The sequence below is a fragment of the Lepisosteus platostomus genome, chromosome 3 (genome assembly GCF_059453375.1).
Source record: "Lepisosteus platostomus isolate fLepPlt1 chromosome 3, fLepPlt1.hap1, whole genome shotgun sequence".
Classification (NCBI taxonomy): Eukaryota; Metazoa; Chordata; class Actinopteri; order Semionotiformes; family Lepisosteidae; genus Lepisosteus; species Lepisosteus platostomus.
This window is the reverse complement of record NC_142613.1, coordinates 5,535,683-5,549,497: the sequence shown is the minus strand read 5'-3', so window position 1 is coordinate 5,549,497 and position 13,815 is coordinate 5,535,683. Positions and strand designations below refer to the sequence as shown.

Genomic DNA, 13,815 nt, shown 5'->3' with positions numbered 1-13,815 from the left:
ATACTAACCTTATCCCAACTGAATATCTACAAAATGCTTTTTTTAATATTCACTCAATTGAAAGTAAATTAGTAAAGATGATTAAATATGTATTCAACCTTCATTTAAACAACTTAAATCAAATGTGACCAGTTATTTGAGTTTCTGGGTTCTGTTTTCTTGGAGGGGGTTACAATGACGCTACTTGACACCGTCAACAGTTCAAAATGAAGAATGGCTACAAGAATCCGCATCACTTAATCAAAAAGATAACAGTTAATTTGTGTGAGAGGAAAGGAATGCTTCACAGAAACATGTTTCCAGGTTGCATTCATCAGCCTTAATCCCTCTTATTATGTGACATAGTCTTTACAATATGAGTGATGTACAAGATCTTCTAAATCAGTCCTGTTTCACTCTTCCTGGTATAGTGAACCTGACCTATTGTTGCGGGTGGCTCTAAATCTGAACCTCAAACATGCTCCTCACCACACAACTCAGCCATTCGCTTACATTCTGAGCAGATGAGATCCACTGTGGGGGCACGTCTTCATCATCCTGGTATTTACTCACTACATTTCAGGGTATATTCTGAAATGCTTTGCTTCTTCTTTCAAACTTATTGAATTGACTTATATTTTATGAGCAATCTGCATCTCACTTTTACCAGCAGGTCAAATAGGCGATCTGTGTCTATTAAGCTATAGTACAGCTTTTTTTTTCTGCCAGGTAACGGCTTATTCTAAATCCTCCTTATGGGGGAGGTTAGTGTAAGCCTCTTTGCTAAGTTGCCAAAGTGAGTGGTGAACTGTCCCAGTTGGGCGTTGAGGTACCATCTCTACCTCTGAAGCAGCTCGGTACACTCAAGTCATGTGAAATTCACATGGCAGGTTAAAAATAATGCATAGCAGTGGGGCCTGTAGACGAAGCATTCTCACCACGTTCGTCAATGTTGACTCATGTCCACTCACAGCTGCCCCCAGCCTGTCAGATTTCACTGAGGACTGCATCCAGACCATAACCCGGCCTCCCTGGTGTTGACAAGCAGGAAGGCCAGTTAGTCTTGCCCTCCCCCTGTTCCACTCAGCCCCCACACTTTCCCACATTGCAAATAGTGCTGGGTACATTAGCTACTCCTACCAGTATGCCAAGACCAAACTGCAATGAAAATAAAGGCCATGTGAATTAAGGCAAATGTAACTAGGAAAGATCCAAATATAAATAAATCATTTTTTGGTTAATATCTTAAATTATAACACATGCATTAACTACATTACCCCTGGGATGATGGAAAATATTATTTTGCTGATTTTTTAATACTGGCAGTTACTCATATTGATATTAGAAATAATGTTATAAACAATAAGTCTTTTGAGTTGAGGGCTGTGGAATTGTTAATTCTAGATCTTAAAGTGTTGCCCACACAATCCCTAAAAAAATAGATATTGATCTACAAAAATTCCAGCATTTTTAACTTGGAAGAGGCGCCAACTGGAAGGTAAGTTCACCTATTTTTGGTGTCCCCAAAATGTGGCGTGAGAGGTACGGAGGTAGATGATGCGCTGGAGGCAAAAGGATAGAACAATCTCACACAATATAGATAGAATGGAGTGTCACCCAGAAGCAAACGTGAAGAAAAGTAATGTTCCAGCAACTGTGGATGCACTAGATGAACTGAATAACCAACATTGACATAAAATATGAGTCGCACATCCACGACACATACAAAAAACTAACAGAAGAAAACGCTACATCTAACAGACAACACGTACAAGTAAACCATGTTTCAGATGAAGAGTCTATATTCGGTGTTCCCGATCCTGCGTTCAAAACTCAATTTTAACATGTATACTGTACTGTATATATACATGTATGATGTATATTGCATGTGCTAAGTATTCTTGGAAAATAAGTATTCAATACGCCTTAGAACTATGTAAAGACACCGTGACAGCCACAACCGTTTTTAAGACGTTACAATATGCAAGTTTTACGGAGTATATCATTATATAAAATTCACCACATTGATATAGTTACTTTTAAAAGCGGTCATGGTCTGTCAGTGTTTGAATCAAGGTATTATGATATCTCTCCGACAGGACAACAGTCAAAATCCCGATCGTTATTTTGAGCCCAGCTCTCAGCGAGCTGTGCTTTCCGTAGTTTAAATCCCCTCACCTCTGACCTCAGGATGCGGTTTACCTTTTTACTTCCTGGATACGAGAGACGATCGAGAGAGAGTGAGTGGCAGGGCAGTGATCTGGGTTTTTAAAATAACATGTAATTTTTTTTTTTAAATTGGGAAATAAGAGAACGGTCCTCCGCATGAAATCGGATTAATAGCCTCCAACAAGATGAGCTGGTAAGTCTGTATGTTTGTAAAAGGGAAGCGGACGGAGCGCCGGGCTGAAACTTTAGTGTGTAAACAAGAGTTCAAAGCCGGGCAGGTGAGGACGATATGGACTGGTATCAGCCGGCACAGTATCACCAACTTAACAGGTTAAAGACCCCCGAACACGCAGGGTAAAACACATCCCGCTTCTAAATTATATTGTTAAGAAGCATGTAGTTCAAATTTCTGCCACAGTACAGTCCGCTTTGAAATGCAGGGATGCGTCTGTGGTCCCTGAGTATGGAAAGGTCAATATGTTCTGTGTATCACTTACACAGCCGTCTGTCTGCGGCTCTGTAACGTGTCTTGAACATGTACAGTGACAAACCTGAGATATTTAGATCTTCACACCTTCTCGGCGCACCCAGTAGAGACAGAAATCGTGCGGACCGGTTCTTTTGTGGGAAAACGGGATTAGCAATGATTTCGTGACGAGCTACCTTCCGGCTCCCGTCTGTCGTGGACTCTTGGGGCTGAAATTTGCTACTATTTTGTAGCCCAATAGTCTGATTAAACCCGTTCAGTTGTCTTTTTCGTGTGCTAGCCGACATCGGAGGCTCAAACCAGGGTGTCTGGTGAGCACTGTGAAGCGTGGAGATATATGGGTCTTCTTCGCGTTCCAACATAGAGCTTCAGTCTTCACATAGGCTGGTGCCACCGAAAAAAGATAATTGCAACGTGTGTTTTCGAGATTAGTATTGTTGGGAAAAGGGTGAAGTACATTTCTCAGGGACATTTTAAGCATCTTTATAGCTGCTAACTGTGTGTGCCCGAAGTGCAGTGTTGATCTGAACGTGTGAGAAGTTGGCTTCTTAATACTAACGACTCCAGAGAGAGTTTAAAATTTCAGGGAAGCCTAATCTTGGGATAGAACTGCCAGAATGAATTCCTTTACATGTTAGATTTTACAAGCTTTAAACTCCTAAAGCCAGTACTGCTGGATAGTTTTTTTTACCTTATTTTGAGTTACACATAAGTATATGTCATAGTACAACAGCAGTATTTGTTTCATCAGTAAACATCGAGGATGGACCTGCAGCTTGTAAATGCTGAAACAGATCAAACTGGTATGTAATGGAAGTCTAGCTTTCCTGTGACTGATAAGGCCCCTGGAGAATAAAGCATAACTCTGATGGTTTTCCTGATGTTCCAGGTCGTAGGCCAACCTTTTCCAGTGCCTCTTTGTGAATTATACTATGAATACTAATACTTTGCAGAGGGGTGCTACACTATATAGAAACTATATAGAAATGACAGGATTCACTTTTTCCATTTTGTATTTCTTAAATTATATGAAGACCTAATATGGTTGTTGCTTTTACAATGGTTTCAGTAGGTTTAATACAAGTTATACATTTATGACTCCTTTTAGAATTCTGCCCATCCTTTTTCAGCCTGATTCCACACAGAGATGTGTCCATGTCAACTATCTCTGATGTTGGAGCATATATTTGCCATGTAGAGAAAGCATTTAAGTCCAAACTGTACATTAAGATGTCAAAATGATTTGAGATCATTTTAAGTGGTCATTTGTAGGCATTTTTGTACCTAATCCATTTCCTGGAAGACGTTGTGGCTTCTATCAGAATGCATGTATTGTATACAAGGTACAGTGTCTTCAAGGAAGTCTAGTATATACAGAAATGACCATTATTATTGCTTTGTATCCATTCTTCTTCCTTAGAACAAATGTGCTGAACTATATGAACTGTATGCTGAATTGTAAAATTCTGTTACAAGATTATGCCAATATCGGGTTAATTTCCTATAGAATGATCCACCTAGAGTTTGAAATTGCTATTAAACGGGAGTGAAATTATCTGTATTGCTGAGCGAGTGAGATCAGTGTTTCTTGTAGTGATTGTTTTCACTTTCCTCTTGATTAAACTGCATTCCTTTGTGCAAATAGTATTGCTAACAGTTTGATATCATATTCATATGAATAAAGTAAGTGCATATTTTCATTAGAAAACATTCTTTGTGTTTTTGTCATTGTTTAGCTTTATACGCTGCAAAAATGTAGAAGATTTTTTTTCTATCACTTTGATTCCTTATTTAGGGCTCACTTCAGACATAACGTCTGCTATGGTCAGTAGCCAGATTGAAAACAGCACTTAGTATTTTCTAGTAACAAAAGGGTAACATACTTGTTTCCAGCTATGTACATCTGAATCTGGAACTATACTGAAGATGGGGCCTGTGATTGTTTCAAAGCCTCAAGTGTAAGTGCAAATTTCATAACTTTAAAAAGTTATGAGATTTAAATACTGCTTTATTGCTTCTTCTGTTTGACAGTACTTTAGTTCGGTAGGAAGTGCTCAAGACTTGTTTTCTATTCAAGCTACTTATTTTCTATTCATTCTCAAGGAGTGGCATGAATTATTGCAGACAAATTGCCTTTCAACCCTATGCAGATATCATTGACGTCTTATCAGCTCATTGTGAAACTGTAATAAAATGGCTAAGTGGATTGTGAAAGGGAATCTTTCAAAGCCATCTAGCATTGAACACCACAAAATGACAAAGGCTTACAGTATTGGACGGCTTAGGGACATTTACAGAAGTTTGCAAATGTCCTGTAATTTGTGCAGCATTTTATCTGACCCATCACATCCATGTATTTCAAAGTGACCTCACACAAGGGCGGCGATTCATCGTAACATTCCATTTCTTGGCATGGGACAATGCAAAAGAAATGAGCTGCGTCAGACAGAGTGACTTAGGAATAGAGCCACTGTATTCTGGATCTTGGTTAATTTTCAGTGCTGTCAGCACATGTGCGTATGCTGCTGACCCCACCCCCTACCCCCCTGTACCTACATTCACATATTGAAACCAAAGGGCTCACAAAAGCCAGGCCTGGCGCTTGCCAGCGTCACGGAGCTCTTTCCATATGTAGAGATCAATGGCTGGCAGTCAACCACTTCCTCCTTGTACAGTCACCCAGCCTAAGGGGTCAGGGACTGTGCTGCCTGTCCAGTCAAAGAGCTCTTTCTTAACTCCGCTGAGCAGGGAATTTGAGGTATGCCTCCACACGTGCCCCGATGACGTGGGCAGTTTGTAATTCAGTGACATCCAGGGTCAATTTGTAGAAAAATCAGAGAGCGCCACTGTTTTCAAATGGACGTCTATATTGCACGGACGTGTTTTACTATGGTAATCCCTTCTGAATGACATTACTTGAATTGCTGTATTTGCATCCCTCCCTCCCTGCAGAGTTAATGAAAATACTGATTTCCTTCCCTTTCTGCGTCTTTGCCACAGAGGGGAAGAAAACCACTTTTGTGTTTTGGGGTTCTTTCTCTTTGTGTCTGGAGTCATGTCTGTTTGGTTAAAGCACCACGCCACTAAACAAGAGCAGGCTTTGTACTTTTTGTGTGTGATATGCTAGTTGTGGGTGGCGGGGAGCTGTTTGCTATTTCTTATTGGGACCCATCATCTTTTGTGCAAGAAGGTCATACCAGAGTGAAACACAGCTGAATGATTTTATTCCATATCAACAACTGCGAGCTGTTCTTTCTTTCATTATGGTGCTGAAAGAGAATGCATGGATCTGTTAGGATTTTTGTCCTTTTTGTGTCTTGAATACATTAAAGTGTAAATTGAGATTTTGGCAATGATAAAAGAGTTTTGCATAACATTACCATTACTTTTAGTGTGTCTTAAACAGAAAGTCAGACTATTAGAAAATGTTTGATGCATTATACTAATTAATCGGTAGTAATTAATTATTTATTTTGCTTAGAAATAATGTATGCTATGTACATATGGATTCCTGCAGCAGTTACATCAAGTTTTGATGTGGTCTACCAGAAGCTCTTTCCCCCAATTTACCGCAGCTCTTGTGCTGCTGGGTACCTTAACATCTGGACATTTTATGGCGCCAAGATGTTTCAGAAGATGGAATGATGTCATTTTTTTTTTTTGTCGTTCATTCATCTCTATTTCTGTTTGGAGTGAGCTGGGTCAAGTACCAATTGTCAGTGGTATATGAAGATACAACCGGGAAAAGCAGAGGGCAGTTGTTGGTGAAATATAATTTCAAGAAACGTGATTCATGTGTTTTCTTACTCTGGGTTATAAATTCCAGTGGAAATGACTATGATGCCCAGTTTTCCGAAGTAAGTAAATGTTTTCGATGAGTCTCTGCTAGTCAATCCGGTATCTGCGAAGAGAAAAAGGAAAAAGTGTGTTTAAAAGATTGAAGATTTTTACATTGAGTGCGATTCACCCATGCTCTTCCAGTGCCATCAAAGGTGATTGTGCAAAACTGTCTCTGGACGAGAGTAAACTACTAGCTTATACGTTTCTTAACCACAGAAGCTACTCCAGACAGCAGGACATGGATCGAGTGCAGCATTTGTTTGGGTTTCGTTTCTGTTCTATCTTAAGTAAACGACATAGAAGGTCCTCGCACCTATGATTAACCGATTAAAATTAGATTATAATTGGCCTTTACATCCTGTTTACCTGCCCTGCCACTGGGAGGGGGGCCATGTAGTCACTTCAGAGGTGGTGTTTAAGGAGACAGGGCCTTGTCTAAAAATACCTTGCTGGGATAGGGCTCTTGCCAATAATGGGCATAATTACAAGCTTGTTTGTACTAATAGTTAATTGTTATGTAGAAAACAGTAAATATTGTCATTTTTCAAAAATAAGTGCTTGCATCAACAGAAGACCATAATATGCTGTAATCATGGATCACATTCAAAACATGTTTTTCTTTCTGTTTTAACGTATTTTTAGTTTGAGAACTGTAGAAAAATCCTTCTTGTTTTTCTTTTCCCATTTATTATGAAAGACAAAAAGTCCAAATGTATTTGGGGGGGGGTAGTGTCCTTCAAAAGAGCTGAGGAACTAAAAAACTATTACAGTATGCTGCTCAGCTCAGAAGCCAGTTCTGTGGTGCAAGTTGAACACCAGTTTCATTCACAAGCTTTCTTTTAGTAATTTTATAATGAAATTGTACTTGTGTGGGAAAAAGATTGAAATTAACTATTGTTATATATCTTATAAGGCCCATTCAGGCATCTGCAGCACTGCAGAGTTCCTGAAGTGGTTTCCCAAAACGGCCCTGAGAAATGATGAAATATGGTCTCACTGTGCCTGGAGTCCAATATAAGGTATCTGTTGGAAAGGCCACTCTGACTTCTCTGTTGATAAGTCCAAGAGAGGGGGGAAAAAACAAGCATCCAGTGCTTTTCAAGTCTGCACTCCACTCACCCACAAGGTAGGCTGGGTTAACATGAACCCAGCTGAAATCTTTTATAGATGCTGAAGGTTATTAGCATTGACTAACTGGGCATGGCTGAGTTAGTGTAGGTTTCTCTCTGTGTTAGTGTAGGTTTCCTCCATGTGCATTGGTTTCCTCTGGCCTTTCAGAGACCCAGTGAATACATTAATTGGAAGCTTTAAGTTGTCTCTGTGTGTGCACCCTGAAATGGTCAATCAAGAGTATAGTTCTGCTTTGCACTGAGTGCCTGCCTGCTTGCTGCAATCCTCTACAGGATGAAGTGGCTTTGAATTATGGATGTATGGATTTTTACTGCATTGAGCAATATAAATCATTTTAATGTGCTTCCTAATAAAGTCCATAGAGTCATCGTAATTACAGCTGTTTACACAGTAATACATTTTATAGAGCATATTAAACCGTTTTTTGAGTAAAGTTATACCCACGTAAGGTTGTTGATCTAGCCTGATCTTTACTGTGACACACTATGCAATAAAATGTTAATATAAATGTAAGATGGGCATGGTCACAGATTTTATTCAGAATTGCATTATTGAGACCGGAAGAATATTTATAGTTGGCATTTCTAAGGAGGTTATGTGATACGAAGCAAAAACTGTCACTGGCTTAACACCGCAATCTTCTCTAAATCCCAGTTAAAGATCAACAGTAAGAACCTGTGATCCCTTATCCTGGGACTGCTGGCAACTAATCCCAAGCTTGCGTCGCAGTGGGTTGAAATTATGCTACATCAGTACCTTGTACAACAGGTAAATAACTTGTTGAAACGTGGAGCGGTCAGTTTTTTATTCTCCCATCTATCTAGCTGAACAGTATTCTATCACTGATTTAAGGAAGATGCATAGTTGAGGATTTTTCCCCCTAAAAGACTGGAACACAATGACATACTGACAAATGCATACTAAGGTTGTTCACTAATATGGTGTCATCACCCCTGGACCGGTGATGAGAAATGCTGTTGTGTTGGGGTTGACAGCTCTCCTGTTGAGGCTGTCCCATCCCCGTATCACTTACCAACTACACAGCAAACGTAATACATCGAATGGTCGAATGGCTCTTTTCAAAACTCTCTCTTTTGTTCTTAAGTCTTGACAGTGCTCAGGTGTTATACGCGTAAACCAAAGGTTTTGGTTTGATACGTTTCAGGTTTTCCTGAGTTCTATTTTTTTCTGAAAATTATTTAGGTGAAGCAAAAAGCAATGTATAATGATATTTTTGCTTTATGTCTCGATGCAGATTTACTCAAAATAAGGGGACAAACCTGTAATATGTAGTACCATGTGTTGGGGTATTAAAGAGGTGCTCCTGCAGCTTGTAAAGCTTTTTAGCGATGAGAAAGATGAAACACAACCCACAGATTCTGATCATGCAAAAAATGTGCTAGAGATTTTTTTTGAATGGTGTTGGAACACCATACATTAAAAAACGTTTTGTATTGCCCTTGCTGGTTAAAGTTTAAAAAGAAAAACAACCAAATTATCTATGGCTCACTCTTAGAAGGAAAAAAGGGACTAACGTAGAACAGAGGATCCATACTTCTTTAAAGGTGGATATAAAATTGCGATACAACTGTTGGGCTAAAGGAAAAGCTTCCCTGTGAGTTTAATAAGGTGCTGGCTGTGATGGCAGTGTCCGTCTTGAGCCCTGGGTCATTTTCTGCAACCTTGGTTTTCTGTAACCTTTTCACTTGAGCTTGAACTTTGCCTAGTCGGAGCCTGAAGCAAGTTGTTTGGGAATATAATGACTATGATTTCTGAATTCAGTATATCTGAAAACCCGTAGGTGAAATTGGCTGGCCAGTCTGCGATGGTGAGGCAACTTGCTCAGCCAGTTCTTATCAGTTTCCTTGACCTGTCATTTGTAACCCCTGTCAAGGCCTCCAGGTGGGATCCAACTCAACCTTGTGATCTAGGAACTGGAGGATTTTAATGCAGTACAAATACAAATATTTAGGTTGAGCTAAAGCTGCTTTACCTAGAGCCTAAGAAGAGAAACTCTTAGAATTTCTTTTGACATCATAAAAAAATGTATTGTTTTCCAGAACTTGTTTCCGTCTCTATACTCTCAACTCTGTATAGCATCATTGTTTACTGTTCTATTCTTAATTGAACTATAATGCTTAACACTACAGGGGTACCTGGAAGGGGTGTTATTATTTTGGAAGCCCTGTTGGCCTCCAATAATTTATTTATGATCCTTTTTTGTTCACTAGTTCATTATTTTTAAGTTTAGCTTACATCTCTTCTTTTCTGTAAACATTTCCATTCTGTAGGCAGATTCGACACCAGACACAGAATTGTCCCTTAACAATAAGCTGGAGTGAGTCATCTCTGGCTGTGGCAGCCACTTCACACTTAATCAAATGAAAGCAAGAGTCTTTTTAGATTTAGTAGATCTGGAAAACTGTCATCCTTGTGTGTTAACATGGGAAGTCACAGTGCAAGAAGCCCCAGGCACAGAACACAGAGGATCACTGTAGGTTCTCCACCACCTGACAAATTAATAATAAACTGGTATTCAAAGTTATTACAGACATTCTATACCAAATCTTTTTTTTAATTGGTTCACCATCTTTTTTTTTTTTTTTTACAAACAGTAGTAGTTTTTTTTTTTTTTTTTTAATTCAGTTGTCCTTAGCTGGTGTTAGGATACAACATAAGAGCCTGCCTCTTCATACCCAGTGAAATTAACTTGCAGGATGTCTGTGCCACAAGTGTAACAGTTAGCCCAATATTATGGTCTGTATGTGCATCAGCCAATTTTTTGTTTTTGATTAGGATAATAGAATTGGAAATTCAGTGAAGAACTGAAGAGCTACTGTATGTTAACTTGCTTTTCTTATGTTTTTGAAAGCTCACGACTAATATAACAATTCCTAAACACCTGAACACAAATAAATGTACTCACCACTATAGATGTAATAGATTAATTAATAAGCTTCCAAGATGTCAAAGATTAAAAGCTAAAAAAAGTATTTTTGTGATATGAAAAATACTAAATATAGACTGTATTTTAATGCCCCAGGCATATTAGACATTATAGTTTTGACACGTCAACCTTCCAGATACATGTTTGTGCCTCCTCTGTATTTTGCTTGGTATTGTTTTATTCATATTATCTTGTTGTCATGGTTACATACTTTAATGTGGCATTGTAATGTATTAGGCAGTTTCTGTGTGATTATGCTTAGATTTATTAAACCGTACATGATCTCTTGCATTTGAAACATGTGCTTGTTCTCTTGGGCATACCTAAGAGAATTACCTTCAGTATGTGGCTGTTCTGCCAGTAACATTTAGAAACATTTTTGGGTTGTTGTAGAAGAATAGTGCGTAATGCCAGCTCTAATTCTTGTCTTGTTTTTGTTAACATCTGATAGCAAAGGCAGTGAGGAAACATTCATGGAAATGATCATTTCAAATGGAAACAAGACATTCTATGAGTTATCAGTCTATTCAGGTATTGAAGAATTTAGGGGGTAGAGAGTGTGCCAGATGCGGTAGGGTACAGCAGTATAGAGTAAGTGGGATGGCAGTCTGTAATATGGTTTGATCTATGTGTGTTCCTAGACCTGTGAACCTTCAGGAGTGTCCCAGGTCATATTTCTGTATGAACGGGAGCCCCCAACTCTACATGGTATATGAGTTCCATGGTGAATAAATAAGTTAGTTTCCAGCAGCTGAACTTGCAATGTTCAGTTTTGTTAACAAACAGAAAGGGAAAGTTTGGTGGATAACACCGCATTATACAATTAGGGCCCTTGTGCATTTCCCATAATAAAATCATACAGGATGTGGCCCTAATTTTTGGCTTTAAACAATAGAAATGGGTGACGCCATTGTGCTAATGTTATATTTAAAGATTAAATTGTACAGTACTCGCATGAAGACACCATGCACTTCCTTAAATGCATGACAAGGATGGACATTTTGGTTAATAATATGAAATGACATCAGATGTGAGGCAAATAGTAAGATAAACAATAACAGGATATGACTGGCAATGATCCTTCATTTAAATGCTGCTTAAACTCCGGCCAAAGAGAATCTTTATTTTTGGAAAGCTGCTAGCCACAGTGTAGCAGGGTGACATTCCAGAGTTGAGTGCTGGATATGCACAGATCACTGTGAGCACGAGGAAGTTCAGGGTTTTCCCTGGTCACAGGATTACATCAAACTCCGATTTATGATTTTGTTGAAGAATCAATATGCGACAAAGATTAAAGGGAAAATTGTGATGTTTTACTGCGAGATTACAAGTTCACAGGAAATGTAAAATTTGATACCTTATAAAACTGTTGTACTTCATTGTTTCTCACACCTCCATACTGTACCCTGATTCACTTACGTTGAACTGCATGGACACCCATGATAACTGTCTTATCAAAAACTGTTCATGAAATGGATAACAAACCCTTTATACATCCTGTAGTAGATGTGTTAAATTACTATTCACATATTACTAATGTAGTGCTTTGTATTGATTGTTGGTAATGATGTGAGAAGTAACCTTTCAGTAATCTCAGAGAATGCAACATTCAGTGGCATTGGCGTCAATGACACCAAGAATGTGTAAGAACATAATATGAAGTGCCTTAGATCTGTACATTTTTATAAGCAAGACTTTTTAGTTGAGAACAGTTAAAGTGATCAGTAATGAAAGAAGGGAATTTTTATACCTAATTAATTGAGAGAGGAAGATTTGGGTCAGAGTTCACTTGGCACTGAGGTACCCAAGTCATTCTGGCTTGTGAATAATTGGGGTTCACTTATATAGGTTTGTCAGATTAGACTCAGAAGTGGTCACACAAGCAAGAGAATCCAAAATAGCTGATTGCAGTTTATTCTTAAATTGCATTTCATTCTTGCTTATTTCTTTTTTAGCATAAAGTAGTTTGCAGTGTACACTAACAAGAAGTTTCATTTTGATCATTTTCATTGTTTCAAAAATCAACCAAATGCTAAAAATATCTTAATTTCTCTTAAGTAGTATTACTATTTGGTGAGATAAAAATAATAAATATAGGCTAAAGTTGAGGATGAACATCTTGCACCCACACAGCCCCCATACAATGATATGCACTATTCATTCTTTCTTTATATTCAGTTGCAGAAACTTGGAGACAAAGGAGGCATTGCGTAGCATTCATGTGTCATCCTAAACCGGTTGAGACAAGGCAGACCGATAAAAGGGATTGTAGGCAGAAGCACGTACTACCAGGATCGAGATACTTGTGCATCCATTCGAAGTGCAAGGCAAAAAAGGCAAGCTGTTACAGATCAGTTGACTGTAAATTTCCATTTGGGGTGTGAACTGACGGTTTCTTCAGAATGTTTTAGCTGAGAACTGCACAGAGTGGATTGCCGTAGTTGAGCTGAAGTGCATCAGCAGCTCACCACACCTGACAGTGCGTTTTTATGTGTCCAGTGGAGCAAAGAGCACAGGGAATAGACTACTGAGCAGTGGCGAAATGTGATCAGGTCAGGTGGATCATTCTTCATCATGATCTTGATAAAAGGATGAGTGCACAGGTGCCACCCTAAAGAGCCATACAGCCTTCAGTGCTTGGTTCCAACAATGAAGGTTTTCGGTGGTTTTCTGAAGTGTTCTTCCCATGTTGCAGTATTTCTGTCCTGCTGGGAGGGTGTCTCCCAGAATGACAGTGCCCCCATATGCAGAGCTTGTGTGGTCGCCCAATGGTTTGAAGAACATGGCACTAATGTTATCCATGTGCCACGCATTTATGGGAGATAATGGAATGTCGCCTGAGTTGATTGCCTTTCTCATGAAAGAATCCGTCATCCAGGATTCCTGATGCTGGTAGATTCTATTCCATGACACATACAGGCAGTGCTGGCAGGACATGGAGGTGCTGCACCCCGTTAAGTAATTTTACATTGCTGTTTTCATTTCTAATTCACTACCCGAACATGAGGTTTTGACTTCCATGCTTTGTGCTGCTAAATCTAAAATTGGCTAATATAAATTTAGTCAGTTTACTCTGGGGTCTATGTTTATTCTTCTGCTGTAGTAATTAACTCTACAGGATTTTCAGAGCATGTTATTTTTTCAGAACAATGGTAATACCAAGATTAATATAAAATCAAAGTGCATTCAACACAATTAAGAACATTAAGGCAGATTAATGTAGATTATACCAAGTATATACAACAGTTTGTCATTTATTTTT

At 38.8% G+C, this 13,815-nt stretch overlaps 1 protein-coding gene across 1 annotated transcript in view; it reads left to right on the top strand.

Moving 5' to 3' along the window:
- Positions 1–2,187: 2,187 nt before the first annotated feature.
- Positions 2,188–13,815, top strand: part of bin3 (bridging integrator 3) — a 64,331-nt gene continuing 52,703 nt past the window's right edge. Inside the window, exon 1 of the mRNA XM_088624046.1 lies at positions 2,188–2,341. Coding sequence (XP_088480172.1) covers positions 2,334–2,341 — 8 coding nt within the window. The 5' untranslated portion in view covers positions 2,188–2,333. The remainder of the gene's footprint in view (positions 2,342–13,815) is intronic.